At 57.9% G+C, this 17,871-nt stretch overlaps 1 protein-coding gene across 2 annotated transcripts; it reads left to right on the top strand.

The window, feature by feature from the left end:
- The first annotated feature begins 10,169 nt into the window (after positions 1–10,169).
- COMP (cartilage oligomeric matrix protein) lies at positions 10,170–17,812 on the top strand. 2 transcript variants are annotated; one of them, XM_059387796.1, is made up of 19 exons: positions 10,170–10,351; positions 10,602–10,687; positions 11,102–11,153; positions 11,565–11,734; positions 12,436–12,573; positions 12,855–12,929; positions 13,021–13,179; positions 13,278–13,382; positions 13,470–13,577; positions 13,786–13,945; positions 14,475–14,593; positions 14,796–14,848; positions 14,947–15,128; positions 15,251–15,429; positions 15,541–15,589; positions 15,929–16,125; positions 16,769–16,941; positions 17,403–17,542; positions 17,628–17,812. In XM_059387796.1, exons 1-19 carry the CDS (start codon positions 10,273–10,275, stop codon positions 17,672–17,674), a joined length of 2,271 nt encoding a protein of 756 aa, XP_059243779.1. In that variant the 5' UTR covers positions 10,170–10,272; the 3' UTR covers positions 17,675–17,812. The 2 variants fall into 2 exon arrangements, with proteins under 2 accessions (XP_059243779.1, XP_059243780.1); XM_059387797.1 differs by lacking the exon at positions 10,170–10,351 and having other exon boundaries at positions 10,576–10,687.
- The last annotated feature ends 59 nt before the right edge of the window (positions 17,813–17,871 follow it).

The raw sequence follows: 17,871 nt of genomic DNA, 5'->3' as shown, positions 1-17,871 counted from the left end.
CTCTCACTCTCTCTCTGTCTCAAATAAATAAAATCTTTAAAAGAAATAGAAAAGAGCTCTGGAAATGACTGCACAAAATGTGAACTTGATGCCATTTAAAAACGATTAAGTTGGTAAATTTTATGTTAGTGTTTTTTACTACAAAAAAAGCTGATTTTTTTTTTTTTTTTTTTTTTTTTTAAGGGAGAAAAGGCTTGAGTTTGGAATCAGATCCCCGCCTTGTTTACTGTGTGGCCTGAGCAAATGTCTTACCCTCTCTAGGCTTCTGTTTGTTCCCAACCTCCCTTCCCCCACCACGATCTGGGTCACCGTCACCACCCTGATCTTACAGATTCCCTTCAATTCTGCCGTTTCTGCCCACTTCAGCCCTTTGGGGCTTGAAGCAGGGCTGGGAGCAAGGGAGCTGAACATCACTTGTGCTACCTTGGAACTGGCGGTGAACTGGCGGTGGGGTGAGGAGGCCCCTCCTGTGGGCTCCTCCACTACCCGCCAGCCATTTGGAAATAACAGGCGGCGGTAGCAGCCGTTCTGGGCAAAGCCTGTTTCCTGTGATGTTCAAGGTTGCCTGGTACCCAGGAGAGGTCAAGAGGCCACCAGAGTAGGGAATGGCTTTGGCTGGGCCTGCAGCCGCCCCCAGTGGCACCCTTCCAGGGAAGCCTGGGTCAGAGCCGGGATCACCACCACGCTTCCCAAGGGCAGAGGGCAGCAAGAAGGGCCTCTCTTAGTGTTTGGAGACAGAGGGGAGGATGGGGGCTTGGCACGCTGCCAGAATCACCCCCATGAAAGCAGGTCGGAAGTAAGAGCCTGCGATCCGGAAAGCCCATTGGAGCCCAAGAATGACGGGTGGGGGAATCCAGTCTCTACCATTTGCCTACTCACAGTAACATCCAGGAGGGGCTCACTACCACCACGGGCCCCCACCCGCCCCACCCGGAGAGGCAGGCTCGGGCCAGAGCACGGTGATTGGTCCTGGGAGGGGCGTGGGACCTGAGCTGAACCAATGAGAGTCAGCCCCGAGATCTCGGCTGGGCCTATCAGGGGAAAGGCGCTCAGTTTCCTTTAGACCTTGGCTTGGAGAAATAGGCACCCGGAGGGGCTGGAAGAGAGCTGAGCGGGGAGATGAAAATCAGATTCCACCTCACACCCACTAGGATGGCCGTCATCACAAGCCGAAAACGAGTGTTGGCCGGGTGGCGGAGAAGCCGGAACCCTCCGGAAGTGCTGGAGAGAGTGTCCGTGGCGTGGCCACCGTGGAAAACAGGGTGGCAGTTCCTCAGAAAGACAATCCAGTTACAGGATTCAGGGATCTCTCCCGCCAGTTACATACTCCAGAGACCTGAAGACAGGTCTTCAGACGACACTTGGCGCCGACGCAATCACAGCATTCATTACGCACAATCGCAAAAGGGTAGGAACAACCCAGGTTGTTGAATGAATACGCGAAGTGAGTACGCGAAATGTGGTCCGTGCGTCCAGTAAAATGCTAGTTAGGCATGAAAAAGAACGGAACTCCTATACCATCGGCAATGGCAATGAACCTTGAGGACACGCTCCGTGAGGGAAGCCAGACGCGAAAGGACACATGTTGTACGACTCTGTTTATATGAAACATTTAGAACAGGGAAATCCATAGAGACAGAAAACAGATTAGTGATTGCCAGGGCGTGGAGGAGGGGATGGGGAATGCCTGCTAATGGGGACCAGGTTTCCTTTTTGGAGAAGAGGAACATGTTCTGAGACAGAAGGGATTCCTGCAGGGCATCACAAATGCACTAAAAACCACTGAATTGTACACTTTATAATTGTTGAAATGATAAATTTATGTCATGGGTATGTTACCACAAGGGTTTTTTTTTTTGGTGTTTTGTTTTTTGTTGTTGTTTTTTGTTTGTTTGTTTGTTTTAGGAAGAAGAATGGGGCACTGGGTGGCTCAGTTGATTAGGCATCTGCCTTCAGCTCTGCTCATGATCCTAGGGTCGTTGGATTGAGCCCTGCATCAGGCTCACTGCTCAATGGGGAGTCTGCTTCTCCTTCTCCCTCTGCTGCTCTCCCTGCTTGTTTTCTCTCTCTCTCTCTCTGTGTGTGTGTGAAATGAATAATTTTTTTTTAAATATATTTTTTTTAAAAGTAGTTTTTAAAAAAATGTTAAAAATAAAGGAAGAAGAAGACAGCTGATGGAGAGACACATATCCTGGAGGCTTCATTTGAGGATCTGGATCCAGCCATGCCTGAAGGCAACCCTGCAATTGGGGTAAGGCAGTAAGAGATGGGCATTCTCTCCCTATAACTTGGCATTTCTGAAATTCAGCTGAAGTTTGTTCTTGCCCATGCCCCCATTGTGTCAGCCTCACTGAAGGTCCTGGGGCCCTCAGGAGTGTCCAAACTTCACTCTTTGGCTCTCTGCTTTCCCATCTGTAAGATGGGGGTGGGGCAAGGTCCCGCTATGCTAGCAATACCAGGTCCCAGTATGCCCTCACTAGGATGATGTTTCATTGCCTATCACAGGCCTGTGAGCAAGGTGCTCTGAGCTCTGCAAAGGGAAGAAATTGCCATGACCCCTGTTCCCACCTTCCGTGCTGTGCCACCTTCAAGCAAACTGCCAGGGCCTCAGGAGGAAGGTGGCCAGGGCTCTGAGAAGCAGCCCAGCTGGGTGCTGATGAGCTCACGCTTAGCATCTGATCAGTTTGGGTTCCCGTCTTGGCTCTGGCCCTCTGTGATTCTGGGCCAACTGTCTTCCCTTCTGGGCCTCAGTTTCCCCTCTCCAATACAGACTGGTTGTTCTGGGTGTCAGGTGTGGGGTCTGCTGGGTGAGCAGTTGCCGTTTCAGGAGAGCTCATTAAGACCTGGATGTGTCTGGGCTAGGACTGCTGGCATGGGCAGAGCTGGGTGCTGGGGGGGGAGGAGCAGCTTACCAGTTTACTGCCCCCTCCCCCAAGGGGGATGCAGCCAGGATACATCCTCCCCTCCGTGCCTTGTTGCTATTGGCTTCTGAAAGGATATGGATGTAGAAGTAACTCGTTGATTCTCTTTCCACTTGCTGCTGAGCACTCAGCGTCCTGGCGCGCCCAGCCGGAGGCTGGAACTGTTTCCAGGCACCTGGAGAGCCTCACTTGGCCCTGGCACAGGGACTCACTGAGTGTTTGGCGGCTGGCAGGCTCCAGGAGTCGGCACATGGCATGGTCTTTCTCTCCTGTGGCTGTTCCAGAGGTGGGGGGTGGTAACCGCCTCATAGCTCCCGCAGCCTCCGGGAGCCTCCCTGGGCAGCTGGCAGGCGAGGGTATGGCCAAGAGGGCAGTTCTGCTGGACTCGGGGATGCCCCCGGGCCTTGTCTCCAGCCTCCCTGGGGCCCTGTGGCTTCTACCATCCTACAGCTCTGGGTCCCTACTGTCTAACAGCCGCGTGACCCCAGGTCCGCGGCTCTGTAAGACCATGGTCTCTTGGCTCTAGGATCCCACAGTCCTGTGGCTTTAGCATCCTGTGGTCCTCTGGCCCCACTGACCCGTGACACTATGACTTTGTCATTCCTAAGTTCTGTGTCTCTTTGTTCTGTGGTCTCGTGACTCTTGGATTCCGTGGAACTTCATGACTCTAGAAAAGAGTAAGTCATTCACACCAGTGGGAAATAGAGTCAGGAAGCCTCATGGGCTGGGTGTTGAGGGACCCCTCCCCAGCAACACGTGGACCAACAGCAACAGTGACATCACCCCTTTTGCAGAGGGCCCCGTGGACTTGTCCTCATCCCACAGCTCCCTCTCAAGACTCCCCTGATAGCTGCTGTGCTTTGGCCATTCCTGAACGGTTTCATTAAACACCTCCGTCTCGCTCTGTGGTGAAAGAATATGGACACATGGGCCAGAAAGCCTGGTCTGGCCTGAGGGAGTAAAGTTTAAATTAGGGTAAGTAGGGGTCAGCCTGGTAAAGAGCAGGAGGAAGAGTGCTCCAGGCAGAGGGCAGCCTGTGCAAAGGTCCTGACATGGGGAGGAGCTGAAAGGTAAGAGGCCCAGAGAGGCAGCCAGTGAGGCTGTGGTGAGGGCCTAACTATTCACTGCCCTTTGTCTCAGGCAGGGCAAAGAGGACAGAGAATGGGCAAAAAACAACCACCGTATGCCTCAACTTCATTCTCTCATTGACTCCGTATAGTGATCTCTGAATGGGGTTCCCATCTTGCCAGAGAGGCTCCCAGGGGGTCCAGCCAGCCAGCCAGCCAGCCACCGACCCACCTAACCACTCACTCATCCATTCATCTGCCCAACCACCCGACTGTCCATCCATCCACCTACCCAGCCATCCCATCTGTCTGCCTATCCATCATTTATCTATCCATCCATCCATCTATCCATCCATCCGTGACCCATCCATCTAGCCACTCATCCCCAAACCATCCGGCAATAGAAACATCCATGATCCATCTACCCATCCAGTCACGCATCCACTCATCATCCTTCCCATCTGTCCACCCAGCCAGCCAGCCATCCACCTCCTCACCTGCGGAGCCCAAACACGGCTCATGGCTCTGTCCCTGCACAGGGCTTCTATCACCACACCCTGCTCTGGGCTCCGGCCCTCCTCCCTACTCCAGTGCTCCTCACCTCTCTGCTCCAGCCACACCTGCCTTCTCAGTGAACCCCCAATGTATCAGACACTTCTGGGCTCTTGCCTTTGTCATGCCCTCTGCCTGGGCTGCTCATCAGCCAGAACCCATTCACCTGCCTTGGTCTTGGCACCAACGTCCCCCCACAGTGGCCTCCCTGACCCCTGGGCTTCGTTTCCTGCAGACCAGCCGGCTCCTCCTTCCGAGTGGCAAGCCCTCCATGCCACCGCGTGCACCTGCCCACCTTTGAGATCACGCACCTCGGGGCTGAGACGCCAAGACCACCTCCTTCCTGTGGGCCACAAGGCAAGGGGTCTGTATGGTGGATGAAATGGTCTGATTTCATCCCACTGATCGATAATGGTTTCTTTGGCACCCATTGTATGCCAGTCCTCCTACATTGGGGCTGAGGCTCCTCCCTGCCCAGAACCCTCCCTCCCCTAACTGGCCCATGCCCTGGTCTGGGCCTCTGCCTGCCAGGCCGCCGGTGGGTAAACACACCCCGCCCTCGGTCTCCCGCGCCATCCATCCCTGGCCTGAACAAGGGCCTCCTGTTAATGAGCTGGGGTGGGGGACGGGAGAGGGGCGGGAGGAGGGAGGAGGAGGAATCAGGGTTGGGGCCCTGGTTCCTGCGCTCTCTGCTGCCCACCCACCCATCCTCTGGACAGCTGCAGAAGTCTGGGTGGGAGACCCTCTCCCTATGGCCTTCGTGGGGAGGGGAGTGGGTGACTTCCTTCTCTGAGCATCCAGTGCCCAAACCGAGGCAACAGGCTGAACCTGCCTCTCTGAGCCTCAGTTTTCCCATCTGTAGAGTGGGGACGTTCATGAGTGTCCCCACGGAAAAGTGCTCAGTGCACTTCTCATGGACTAACTTATTCCGTTCTCCTGACACCCCTACGATGTGGGGGCTCTTGTCCCCATTTCATCTCAGTTTTTACTGCTCCTGTTAATGTGCCCCAAACTTTAGCCATTTCTGTGCTTCACTTTGTTTAACAGAGAGAGAACAAAACTTGTGTAGTTAGCCCCATAGACTGTCTGTCCCCCTGTACCACAGACACAGGCTGGTTTTCCTATTACCCCACAAAACTCTCCTTCAGTGTGAGAGGCAAGGAGAGAGGACCAGGGTGCTCATTCGCTCTGCCACAGTTATCTCTGGAAAATTCTAACTTCTTTCTCCCAAATCAGTTCCTGCTGAATGTCACATCGGACTGGGTCAATTCCAGTACTTTCTCCCTGGCAGCGACTCTTCAGTACAACTCACAAATGTTGGGAATTCGAAATTTCCATGATAATAAACTTTTGAAGGTGCCTCTGCTCCTCCCTCCAAAAAAGAAAAAAGAAGAAACCAAGGCACAGAGAAGTTAAGCAACCTGCCTCAGGCCCCACAGCAGAGCTGGGCTACGTGGCCCACGGCCCCCATATTGGAAAACAAGACCTTCATGCTTGTGCCCTGCTCCCCACCCCTGGGGTGGAGGTTGGGGGAGCAGAAAGGGGAAAGCCACACATGCGGTATGGCAAGGTTTTGAGCACTTGGCACTTGCCCAATAAAATTGTAGCCACTATATTTATTGTTATCTCCTTTCTTTTTTTTTTTTTTTTTTTTTTTTTTTTAAAGATTTTATTTATTTATTTGACAGACAGAGATCACAAGTAGGCAGAGAGGCAGGCAGAGAGAGAGAGGAGGAAGCAGGCTCCCTGCTGAACTGAGAGCCCGATGCGGGACTCGATCCCAGGACCCTGAGATCATGACCCGATCCGAAGGCAGCGGCTTAACCCACTGAGCCACTCAGGCGCCCCTTTTTTTTTTTTTTTTAAAGATTTTATTTATTTATTTGACAGAGAGAGATTACAAGTAGGCAGAGAGAGAGAGGAGGAAGCAGGCTCCCCGCTGAGCAGAGAGCCCGATGTGGGACTCGATCCCAGGAGCCTGAGATCACGACCTGAGCCGAAGGCAGCAGCTTAACCCACTGAGCCACCCAGGCACCCTGTTATCTCCTTTCTTTATCAGCACCTTCCTAGGACCGGACTGGGACAGGGTTGGGGCAGACGGAAAATGGGAGTGTGGGCGGGGCTTCCTGAAGTTCACAGCGTAAGTCACGATGGGTGTGCCTGACTCCAGTGTCTGGGTAGCACCCTGGCACCCGCTCCCATACCCTCAGCTACTTGGTCCTTCTGGGTCCGATGGGTCCGGTGGGGCCGTGCGAGGCAGGCTGGGTCGGGATCTCAGCTACGGATGCAGCCGTGGCCAAGTGGCCTCCCTCATGGCCCTGATGAATTCCCCAGACCCGGGGCCTGTGGCCGGGCCCGCCCAGGGCAGGGCAGCTGCCTTCCCGACATACTTTCCCTCTGGATTCATGAGGAGAGGCGGCTGGCTAAGCTGGGGGCGCCCACATGTCTCCTGGCCCAGCAAACCCCTGCCAGGAAGGGCCCCGGGGCCCCATCATCACACAGGCACCAGCCCCTCTGCCCTATCCTGGCCGGGGTCCCAGAACCACTGGGTCTGGCGTGATGGGAAGGGGAGCTGGCTGGGGCGGCCAGCCAAAGGCTCAGGCCAGGCAGTCCTGGGCAGCAGAATCTTCACAGCTAATGAGGTGCTTGGGCCAGCATTTCTTCTGTCTAGATTCTGGGGCCAAGGGCAATGGGGGTGTGTGTGAAGGCCTTAGGGGTCCTGCCTTCCCCAGTTCTAATTCCTGCTGTGTGACCTCGAGCTGTCTCGTCTCCTCTCTAAGGAAAATGTGAATAAGGACAATCGGAGGTATAAGTGACACAGGGTATACGTTCCATATGGCATAACAAGGCTAACGCAGGAGCCAGACATCCAGTACAGGTTAGCTCCTTCAATTCTCACCACCATGGTCTCTCGACCCCCATTTTACAAGTGAGGCAACTGAGGCACAGAGAGGTCATGCAACTTGCCCGAAGTCACACAGCAAGACTACGCCCTGCCAACATTTGAACCTAGACCATGTAGCCCCCAAGTCCGTTGTAAAGTACAGTGGGGGCAGGTATTACTATTAGTAATAATAATGATGTCCCAGCAATAATAAGGAATAAGAAGTGATCTGCTAATCCCAATAGGTAATCTCACAGTTCACCAGCCTCCTCTCTCAGCACCGAGGGATCCCCAGGCTGTGAGAGACAGAACCAAACAAACAATCCCAGTTCCCTGAGTCAGGCCATCCCAACCTTTTCTGCCAGGAATATTCTGCCAGGGGTCCCAGAAGGCTGTCATACAGGCACCAGCCCCTGAGCCTGGCCCAGGAAGAGCATGGAGGGCTTCATGGAAGAGGAGGCATTGGATCCTGGACTTGAAGGATGGAAGAAGGTCCTCGGGGTGATGGGGAACAGTATCTGCAAAGACCGGGGAGGACACCTAGAGTAAGTTATTCTGTAATGTGAGCAGTGTGGTGTTCTCAAGAGAAGTCACTGGTTGGAAGGAGGATTTCATGGTCCTTGAGATCCAGGAGGCAGGATCCTGAAACCAGACTGCTCATCTGGGCCTCTGTTGTCTGATCTGCAAACTGGGACATCCTCAGGACTTCTGTCTTTGCCATTCCCCCTGCTTGGAATGCTCTTCCCTGCATCTCCCCATGGCCTGGCCTTGAACAAGGCCACGTGCATCCAAGTCCCAGCCTCGTGTCCAGCCTGTGGCAGAGGCTGGCTTCCATGCACTCTTGTTTCAGCTGCATGAGGCACACGCAAGCCCACAGGTCCTGCTGGAGTTTGTGGTTTTCCCAAGAATTCCAGTGCTAGCCGGGAGCGGCCCCCAGGTGTGCTGAAAGCCAAGGAAAACAGGAGGTGAGCTCATGGCCCAGCCACAGGCAGCAGGCAAGGTGGGCACTGTCAGGGCACAGGCTTCACTAGAAATGCCCAGGTTGGGGCTGACTGCTCCCACTCAGTCTCCTCGCCAGACCCATCCCCTCTTACTTACTCTCTGTGGCTCCCTATTGCTCTAGAAAACAGCCCAGCTCCACACCACTGGTACTGCATCTCCTGAGCCCCAACATCTTTCCACCCTAAGATCATTCCTTCTAATGGACCATGCTCGTTTCTGTCACAGGGCCTTTGCATATTCTGTTCCTCTACCTGAATGCCTACCACCATTATTTATTTATTTATTTTGGCCTGGCCATGTCCTCCTCACCTTCCTGCTCCTGGTTTCATGTTCCCTCTTCCTCTGAAAAGCCTACCTAGATCCTCCCCACCCCACCCCACCCCAGGCTAGGTCAGGCACCTCACTGGAGCTCCCACTGTTGCCTGTGTATTGCTGTCGCAGCTCCACCCTCTTTGGGGGATAATGCAGCTGCCTCCCTACCAACCTGGGCTCCCCTAGAGGGAGGGGCCCTATCTGTCTTGTTCATCCTGTGTCAAGAGTCCAGCCTAGGTCATGACACATAGTAGATGCTCAGTGTGTGTTTGTGGAAGAAATAAATGTGTCTGAAATTTCTCTACCTCCAAGCCATAGGTGCTTCCTCTGCTGGAGCTGTCCTCACCTTCCCTCTGTTGATCTGAGTCCTTCCTTTCCTTCAGGTTTCCTTTCCACCTCCGGGAAGCCCTCAGTGACTTCTCTGAAGCCTTCTGGCTATGACCCTACTCTGACTTCATTCTTGCCCCTTGCAGGGGCCTTAGGCTAGCCACTTCCCCTTCCCAGCCTCTGTTTCCTGATCTATACAATAGAGACTTCGAGCAGTTGGAGGGTGGGGTGGAGAGGGTTAATCCCAGAAAGTCGAAGTGTTTTGTAGCTCAGGAGCTGGGAGGAACGATTTTCCTGATTAGCAGTAATTCTTATTTTTATTTCAGGCTGTTCCCACAGCAGCTGGAGCGGAGCTCGGAAGGTATGGCAAGGTCTCCACAAACAGAAGCCCTGGCCACCCCCCGCAGACCTCCTCCAGCTGGAGCCCTTGAATTTGTGCACTCCCCTGCTGAGGATGGATCTGCACACAGCCCATTACACAGATTGGGAAACTGAGTGGGCTCACCACCAGGCTGTCCCCCAGCACTCACCAGCCAGAGAACCACAGACAGAGAAGACCATAAAGCCGATCGGGGACCCACTTGCAACTCTCTAGACCTGGGCAGGGAACCCAAGAGTCCCCACTCTCACTTGAGCCCCCATTTTCCTGTTATAATGATAATCATCAACAATGAAACTTATTACCTCCATGGTACAGAGGAGGAAACTGAAGCACAGAGACGTCATTGGCCGCATTTTGAAGCAAGTGAGGAAGGAGTGGAGGGCCAGTCAGCCTGACTTAAAGCAGAGTCGGGGGGTGCAGGCCCTAGTCTTTAGCCTGCCTTGACTCTGTTTCCCCAAGTGTGAGCTGAGGGGAGCAGCCATAGGAATCGCCTGGTACTCAGCTATGTCCCAATCTTGGCATACAGCAGGCACTCAATAAATAAGTTAAAGAAGGCTAGAGGGTGGTCCCACCTGACGACCCGCGCCACCGATCTCTACACTCAGTTTCCCCCGTGACTCAGTTTCCCTGTCGTGTCCAGGTTCAGTAACACCGGGCGGGCCCTTGAACGCTGAGACTAGCGCCGTCTGTTTACCTTGCGGCTGGACTCTGGGCAGGGCCGCGGGTGGGCCGTCCCGGGAGCCGGCTGCGCCGCCGGGATAAATAGGCCCCGCGGGCCTCGTGGGCAGCAGAGAGCGAGCTGCAGTCCAGCTCCCCGCCGCCGCCATGGTTCCTGCCGCCGCCTGCGTTCTCTTTCTCTCCCTGGCTGCCCTCGGCGCATCGGGTCAGGGCCAGATACCACTAGGTAAGCCGCCCCTTCCCCACGCGTGGCCTCGACCCCTAACCATACCGGAGGACCCAAGAGGCCTGGGGTCGAGGCTCCTAGGGGCTCGGGGACTGTTCATCGGGACGTGCAGGACAGAGAAAGCAGGCAGCAGGGCGGACTTCAAGGAATGAGGGCGTCCCGGGTCCCTGCCGCGTTGCGGTGAGGATTGATGGTGGGGGGGGGGGGTCCCCAAACCCCCATGCCCCATCAGCGCCTCCTGTCGGCGCAGGTGGAGATCTGGGCCCGCAGATGCTTCGGGAACTTCAGGAGACCAACGCGGCGTTGCAGGACGTGCGGGAGCTGTTGCGGCAGCAGGTGCGGGCCAGGGTGGGGACACAGGGAGCGCGGAGGAGGGGAGAGGCTTGAAAGAGGAGCGTGGGGAGGAGGATAGGAGAAGCAGGTCCCGGTGGAGAGGGAGAGGGTTCTGGGTGCCAAGATCGGGGAAGAAGTTGTAGAAAGGGGGGAAAGGGGAGTCCCAGGGGTAGAAGTTTCCCCGGGAGAAGACAGGGGTTCGTGAGGGGTTGAAGGAAGTCCCTGGGAAAGAGGGGTGGAGCGGGGAGGATAGGGAGTACGGAGCGGGGGGGGGGGGCGGTGTGCAGGGGAGAGGGAGGATCCGAGGGTGGTGAGTGGGCCTGTGGAAAGGGAGTCTGGGGGAGGGGGAGGGGAGACCCAAGGGAGGAAGAGAAGGATGGGGCCCCGCTGACTACACTCCATCCTCCTGCACCGCAGGTCAAGGAGATCACGTTTCTGAAAAACACTGTGATGGAGTGTGATGCGTGCGGTGAGCGCCGCTGGGGCGGCAGAGACGTGGCAGGCGGGAGATGGAGAAGAGATGGGGAGACAAAGGCAGAGACAGCGAAGGAAAGACCGGGAGGAAAAGAGGAAGAGACAGAGAGAGACAGAGATGGAGAGACTGGACGAGGGATGGAGAGAGGCGAACAAGGAGCGGAGACAGAGATTATGGGAAGGGACACACGAAAAGAAGCAGAGGCCGTGCGAGAGATGCAGGGAGATGCAGAGACGCAGAGGGAGAAGCCGAAAACGGACGGGCGCCGAGATACAGTGACTGAGAAAATCTGGCGGGCGGGGAGCGTGGTCCGGGGCGGGGTCTTAGAGGGCCCAGGACGGGGCGTGGTCCCATAGACTCCGCCCCGGGGCGTGGCCCTGACCTGCCCTGTATCCCTGCCCGCAGGGATGCAGCCTGCGCGCACACCGGGTCTGAGCGTGCGGCCCCTATCCCAGTGCGCGCCCGGCTTCTGCTACCCCGGCGTGGTCTGCACTCAGACCTCAAGCGGCGCGCGCTGTGGACCTTGTCCCGCGGGATTCACTGGCAATGGCTCGCACTGCGTGGACGTCAACGAGGTGCGCTCGCCCCCCCCGCCCCCCACCGCCCGGACGATCCCCCTAACGCCTGCCTCCGCAAATACCCACCTCCCCAGCAATCTCCTCCCCAGCTGAGGGTTCTCACCCAGAGGACCCCTTCACCTCTGGGGGCGCAAGTCCAGACGACCTTGCCGGCAGGGGGCCCTCACACCGACCGGTTCCCTCACCACCAGTGACGCCGGTCCCGCCAAACCCCTCTGTGGCCAGTGACGCCCGCCCCGACCACTCTCCTACCTCCGAGAGTGGTCCGCCCCAACGACCCCCCTCACCTCCCGGGCTCACAAGCCCCAACGGCCCTTGCACCACCGCGAGGCCCCCGCCGGGACGACGCTTCCACCGCCGGGCACGCACGCCCCGACGACCACTTCCCCCTTCTGCTGGGGACGCCCGCCCTCGCAATTCCTTCCCCCATCCTTCAACACCCAGCTCATCTGCTCCCGGGAACAGCCCCCTCCAGGCACTCCCCTCTCCCCGCCAGGTCGCTCCCCTGGCCCCATCAAGGCAAAGTCGTGTCTGACCGCTGGGACGATGGCCTCTGCCCCACAGGGCACCCCCGACCCCAAGTGCTGGCTGATGGTCCCTGAATTTTCTAAGTTTAAGCCCAAAAGATCCTGAGGCTCCGCTCTCGAGGGGGCCCACCACCTGCATCTTCTGACCCTACGTGGCTCTTCCTCCCCCAGTGCAACGCCCATCCCTGCTTCCCTCGCGTCCGCTGCATCAACACCAGCCCGGGCTTCCGCTGCGAGGCTTGCCCGCCGGGGTACAGCGGCCGGGCTCACGAGGGCGTGGGGCTGGCCTTCGCCAAGGCCAACAAGCAGGTGAGGGCCCTGGAGGGGTGGACTCCAGGAGGGAATGGGGGATTCGTTTTGTTTAATAAACTGGTCCTACAGTCTTGCGGCCATTTTCCTGCCTCGCTTCAGCGGGAAGGGGTGGGGGTCCGGGGCCTGGGGGACTGATGGGGGAAGGGTCCTCATCAGGATGGTTGAGGTTGGGGGAGGAATAAAGGGGAGACGTAGGATGCAGAGGAGACATGAACTGGAAGGGAGGTCTGAGGGTTTTGTGCGTGTGGGCGGTGACCTCTGCGCTCCCTGCCATCCAGGTTTGCACGGACATTAACGAGTGTGAGACCGGGCAGCATAACTGTGTCCCCAACTCCGTGTGTGTCAACACCCGGGTAAGGCCCGGGAGGAGTGGATAGGATCGAAACACGGGGTGGGTGCGAAGTGGCAGGCAGCCCAAGCTCACTGCCCGCCGTCCGGGCCCAGGGCTCCTTCCAGTGCGGCCCTTGCCAGCCTGGCTTCGTGGGCGACCAGACATCTGGCTGCAAGCGGCGCTCAGAACGCTTCTGCCCCGACGGCACGCCCAGCCCGTGCCACGAGAAAGCCGACTGCATTCTGGAACGCGATGGCTCGCGATCGTGCGTGGTGAGTGCAGGGGGGCAGGGAGGGGTGTGGCGTGGGTATGCAGGAGTGAGGCGGGGTGGCTATCACGCCGGGGCACCTACTCACTATCCCACCCGCAGTGCGTCGTTGGCTGGGCGGGCAACGGGCTCCTCTGCGGCAGAGACACGGATTTGGACGGCTTCCCAGACGAGAAGCTTCGCTGCTCAGAACGCCAGTGCCGTAAGGTGGGCGGGGTCTGAAAGGCGTGAAATGGACGATGGTGGGCGGGGTTCCCCGACCACGCCCCTCATGCCGGCTGTGCCCGCCCCTAGGACAACTGTGTGACGGTGCCCAACTCAGGGCAAGAGGACGTTGATCGCGACGGCATTGGAGACGCCTGTGATCCGGATGCCGATGGGGACGGGGTCCTCAATGAGCAGGTGGGGCCAACGTCGAGTCCTAGGCAAGGCTGTTGGGGGTGTGTGTGTCTTGGGTGAGGGAAGCGGCCTCAGAAGGTGTGGCTACGGGGGCTCAGGAGGGATGGGGCGTCTCTGCGGAGGAGGGGGGTCCTCGGAGATGGGCTGGACAGGGGAGTGACATTTGCCCCTCCAGGCCTATCCCCCCTCCTTAACCGGCCCTGTTCCCCAGGACAACTGTAAGCTGGTGCGGAATCCAGACCAGCGCAATGCAGATGGCGACAAGTGGGGTGATGCTTGCGACAACTGCCGGTCCCAGAAGAACGACGACCAAAAGGACACAGATCAGGATGGCAAAGGCGACGCCTGCGACGACGACATCGACGGCGATCGTGAGCGCTGCAGCAGGGGGAGGGGCTGGCACCGAGGGCTGGCAGGGCTTGCCTGAGGGCGGGGCTCCGCTAGTTTTGGAAGCAGCAGCGGGTGAGCCTGTCCTGCGGTCCAGGGACGGTGGACTGTGCTCTGGTGGGCAGAGAAAATGCAACCCGGGACACAACGCAGAGGGTGAAAGGCAGGAACATTTGGAGGAGGGGGAGGTGGGCCCTTTGTCAGATGCTGCCGGGAATAAGTAGAACAGGGACGCGAACTTGGGGTTTAGGGCCAGGGACATGCCAGTTTTACACCTGGCACCCTAAGTGTCTTCACACTCAGGGTGCATTCACAGTACCAGTGGAGGGTGCCCCTGAGCTTCCCCTGTGAAAGCCTGTTCCCTGACCCCCTGTCCATCATTAAGTCTCTGAGACGTGGGTCCCTGCAGGAGCACTTGTATCTACTGAAGAGGTGTGCTTTGCATCTGCCTTCCTGGTCAGCCTGGCCCCGCCCCCATCTTGGGATCCTGTGCTGTACCCCCGCTTCTCGCAGGGATCCGAAATACGGTGGACAACTGCCCAAGGGTGCCCAACTCAGACCAGAAGGACAGAGATGGTGATGGTGTAGGGGATGCCTGTGACAACTGTCCCCAGAAAAGCAACCCAGACCAGGTGAGCACAGGCCACACCCCAGCGGAGTCAGATCCCTGAGATGAGCTCCACGCTAGTTAAGGAGACTGAACTCTAGTCTAAGTATGGTGGTGGTGGGTTGTTCCGTGGGGTCAGGATGACTTTGGCTCTGGAACTGGGGGTGGGTGGGAGGCTTCTGAATTTTCCTGCCCTGATTTTGGACTCCTGCATTCTTCCTCCCCAGAGGGATGTAGACCACGACTTTGTGGGAGACGCTTGTGACAGCGACCAAGACCAGTAAGGAAACCATCTGGGGTGGGAGTGGGACCGACGGTGGGCGGCCCTGACCCAGCACTCTGGGAAATCTCACTTTGTGTCCCACCCACCAATTTTAGGGATGGGGATGGGCACCAGGACTCACGGGACAACTGCCCTACAGTACCAAATAGTGCCCAGCAGGACTCGGACCACGATGGCCAGGGTGATGCCTGTGACGAGGATGACGACAACGACGGAGTCCCTGACAGTCGGGACAACTGTCGCCTGGTGCCCAACCCAAACCAGGAAGACGCAGACCGTAAGGCAGAGGGCACAGGCCCCCTGTGGTGGGATTGCGGCTGGTGTGGGGACCTTGGCAGGTGTGGGCGTGGCTAGGTCTTGGGCGGGGCTGCCGCTGACCCCACCGTCCGGGTCTTTCAGGGGACGGAGTGGGCGACGCGTGCCAGGGCGATTTCGACGCGGACAAGGTGGTGGACAAGATCGATGTGTGTCCGGAGAACGCCGAGGTCACCCTCACCGACTTCCGGGCCTTCCAGACCGTCGTACTGGACCCCGAGGGTGACGCGCAGATAGATCCCAACTGGGTGGTGCTCAACCAGGTTGGGACCTGGCCCTGGCAGAAGGCGATGGGAGAGGGTTCTAAGCTGGGGGCGGGGGAACCGAGGGCCCCCGCGGCCAGCCTGAGGCCCTTCTTCCTTTGACCCCTTCAGGGTATGGAGATAGTGCAGACGATGAACAGCGATCCTGGCCTGGCTGTGGGTGAGACACGGAGAAGGGCAAGGCGGTGCCGCGAGCGGAGTAGAGGGTGGGGTCAGAGGAGGGCGGTGCGGGGGCGGGGCTGAACTCAGGAAAGGCGGAGCCAGGTTGGGACTGGGCTCAGGGGCCAGACAGCTCTGGACTCTGAACGAGCATGGTCCTCGGCGGTTGGGGCAGGCTTAGGGGAGTGGTCATGGCTGGTCTTGGGGAGTGGGGACCCGGGTCTAGGAGGCGAGTGGAAATCCAGGGTGTGGGGGGGGTGACAGGGCGCCGGTTTAGGTAGGGCTGGGTGGGGGCAGGGCTAGCGTCCCGGAGCCCCACCGCTCCCCTCTCTTTGCCCAGGTTACACGGCCTTCAATGGAGTGGACTTCGAAGGCACATTCCACGTGAACACGGTCACGGATGACGACTACGCAGGCTTCATCTTTGGCTACCAGGACAGCTCCAGCTTTTATGTGGTTATGTGGAAGCAGATGGAGCAGACATACTGGCAGGCCAATCCCTTCCGGGCGGTGGCTGAACCTGGCATTCAGCTTAAGGTGTCTGTGGCCCTACCTGACCTCTAGGTCCCTGTGGTCCTTCCTTAGGAGGCCCCAAGTCCTTCGCTGGACTCCCAAAGCCTTTGCAGCCCCCCAGCATCATTCTATGGATCTCAGAGTCCTCCCAGACCTCCTCTGGATTCCCACAGGCTGATCACACACTCCCTGAGGTCCCCCAGTCTGCCTTTAGGCCCCCAAACCTACTCATGGAGCCTAAACTTTCTCTCAGATTCCAAATCCTCCTGCAGAACCTCTAGACCCCAGTATATCACAAAACCCTGCAGTAAATCCCCCAAATCCTCCAGCCCCCAGTTAATCCCATGGACACCCAAGACTTTCTGTAGGTCACTAAGTCTTCTTGCAGACCCTTCCAAATCCTTTCAGAGCCCAAACCTGTCCATGGACTCCCACATCCTCTCATGAGATCCTGGACCATTCCTGCCCCCTGTATCCCACCTATGAATCTCCACGTGACCCTCAAGAAAGCTTTCTTGCTGGTCTCCCATCCAGGAACCCTAAGCCCCCACCCCCACCCCACTGCCAAGACTTGCAGCTCCCCACCTGTTCTGGCAGGCAGGGTTCTGGGGGTCTCCAGTAGCTGGTGCGGTCTCTGACTCTGTTCCCCCATTGCTGGGCTCCGCAGGCTGTGAAGTCCTCCACAGGCCCTGGGGAACAGTTGCGGAATGCACTCTGGCACACTGGGGACACAGCATCCCAGGTGCGGCTGCTGTGGAAGGACCCCCGCAACGTGGGTTGGAAGGACAAGACATCCTACCGCTGGTTCCTGCAGCACCGGCCCCAAGTGGGCTACATCAGGTGGGGTCCCCACCCCTTGCTGGTGGACCAGGAGTCCCTTGCTCTGTCCTGGCTCCTGGAGGTTCAGGGGGCCTCAGTCCCCTGATCTGTAAAATGGGAATGATATGCGCCATTAGATTCACTGTGTCTGGCTCAGGGACATGGCACACATCCTAAGATCCAGGGCACAGCAGATCATCAGATAGAAGGTGGGGTCCCACTCACTCTGTTCTTGGTTCCCACTCCGCATGGCCAGCAAGTCCGGGCATTCTGCTTTAGCAGGTGCTGTATCCATCCTCTCACACCGAGAAACAGGCTCAGCTCAGCAGCCCCACCTGCCCTAAATGTGGCCCAGGCACGGGGGAGGCACAGGGCCCCCCACCCTGGGATAGGAGGGGACCCATCTTCCAAGGCAGACGCCAAGGCCTCAGAAGGGAGGGCCTAGCCCAGGACCCTGACTCACCAGCCCGTCCTCCTCACAGGGTGCGGTTCTACGAGGGCCCTGAGCTGGTGGCCGACAGCAACGTGGTCCTGGACACAACCATGCGGGGTGGCCGCCTGGGGGTCTTTTGCTTCTCCCAAGAGAACATCATCTGGGCCAATCTGCGCTACCGATGCAACGGTGAGGGGCGCGTCCTGCCGGGGAGGGTGTGGCGCTCACCCTGCCCAAGCTCATCTCTCCTCACTTGCTTGCCCTTTCTCTGCAGATACCATCCCAGAGGACTACGAGACTCAGAGGCTGCTGCAGGCCTAGGGATGGGGAGTGGCGACCCACTGCTGGAAGATGGCCACCCTCGTGGCTGCCCTCGCTGCGACAAGCAGGGAACTCGACACACAGCTCCAAGGGGTGGCTGTCCTAGAGGGGCTCAGGGAGGACAGAATAAAGTGTGGGCGGTGGAGTGGCTGGCTGCTGGGTCTGCTGTGGGGAGATGGTGGCGGGGGCCTCAGAGG

The sequence above is a fragment of the Mustela nigripes genome, chromosome 2 (genome assembly GCF_022355385.1).
Source record: "Mustela nigripes isolate SB6536 chromosome 2, MUSNIG.SB6536, whole genome shotgun sequence".
Taxonomy (NCBI): domain Eukaryota; kingdom Metazoa; phylum Chordata; class Mammalia; order Carnivora; family Mustelidae; genus Mustela; species Mustela nigripes.
This window is presented reverse-complemented; position numbering and strand designations above follow the sequence as displayed.

Bases quoted from the DNA above. Each gene is read 5' to 3' on its own strand.
- COMP (XM_059387796.1), top strand. From the start codon at position 10,273: ATGGTTCCTGCCGCCGCCTGCGTTCTCTTTCTCTCCCTGGCTGCCCTC. The intron at 14,594-14,795 runs GTGAGCACAGGC...CTTCCTCCCCAG, and splicing joins AGAAAAGCAACCCAGACCAG to AGGGATGTAGACCACGACTT. The intron at 15,129-15,250 runs GTAAGGCAGAGG...CGGGTCTTTCAG, and splicing joins AAACCAGGAAGACGCAGACC to GGGACGGAGTGGGCGACGCG.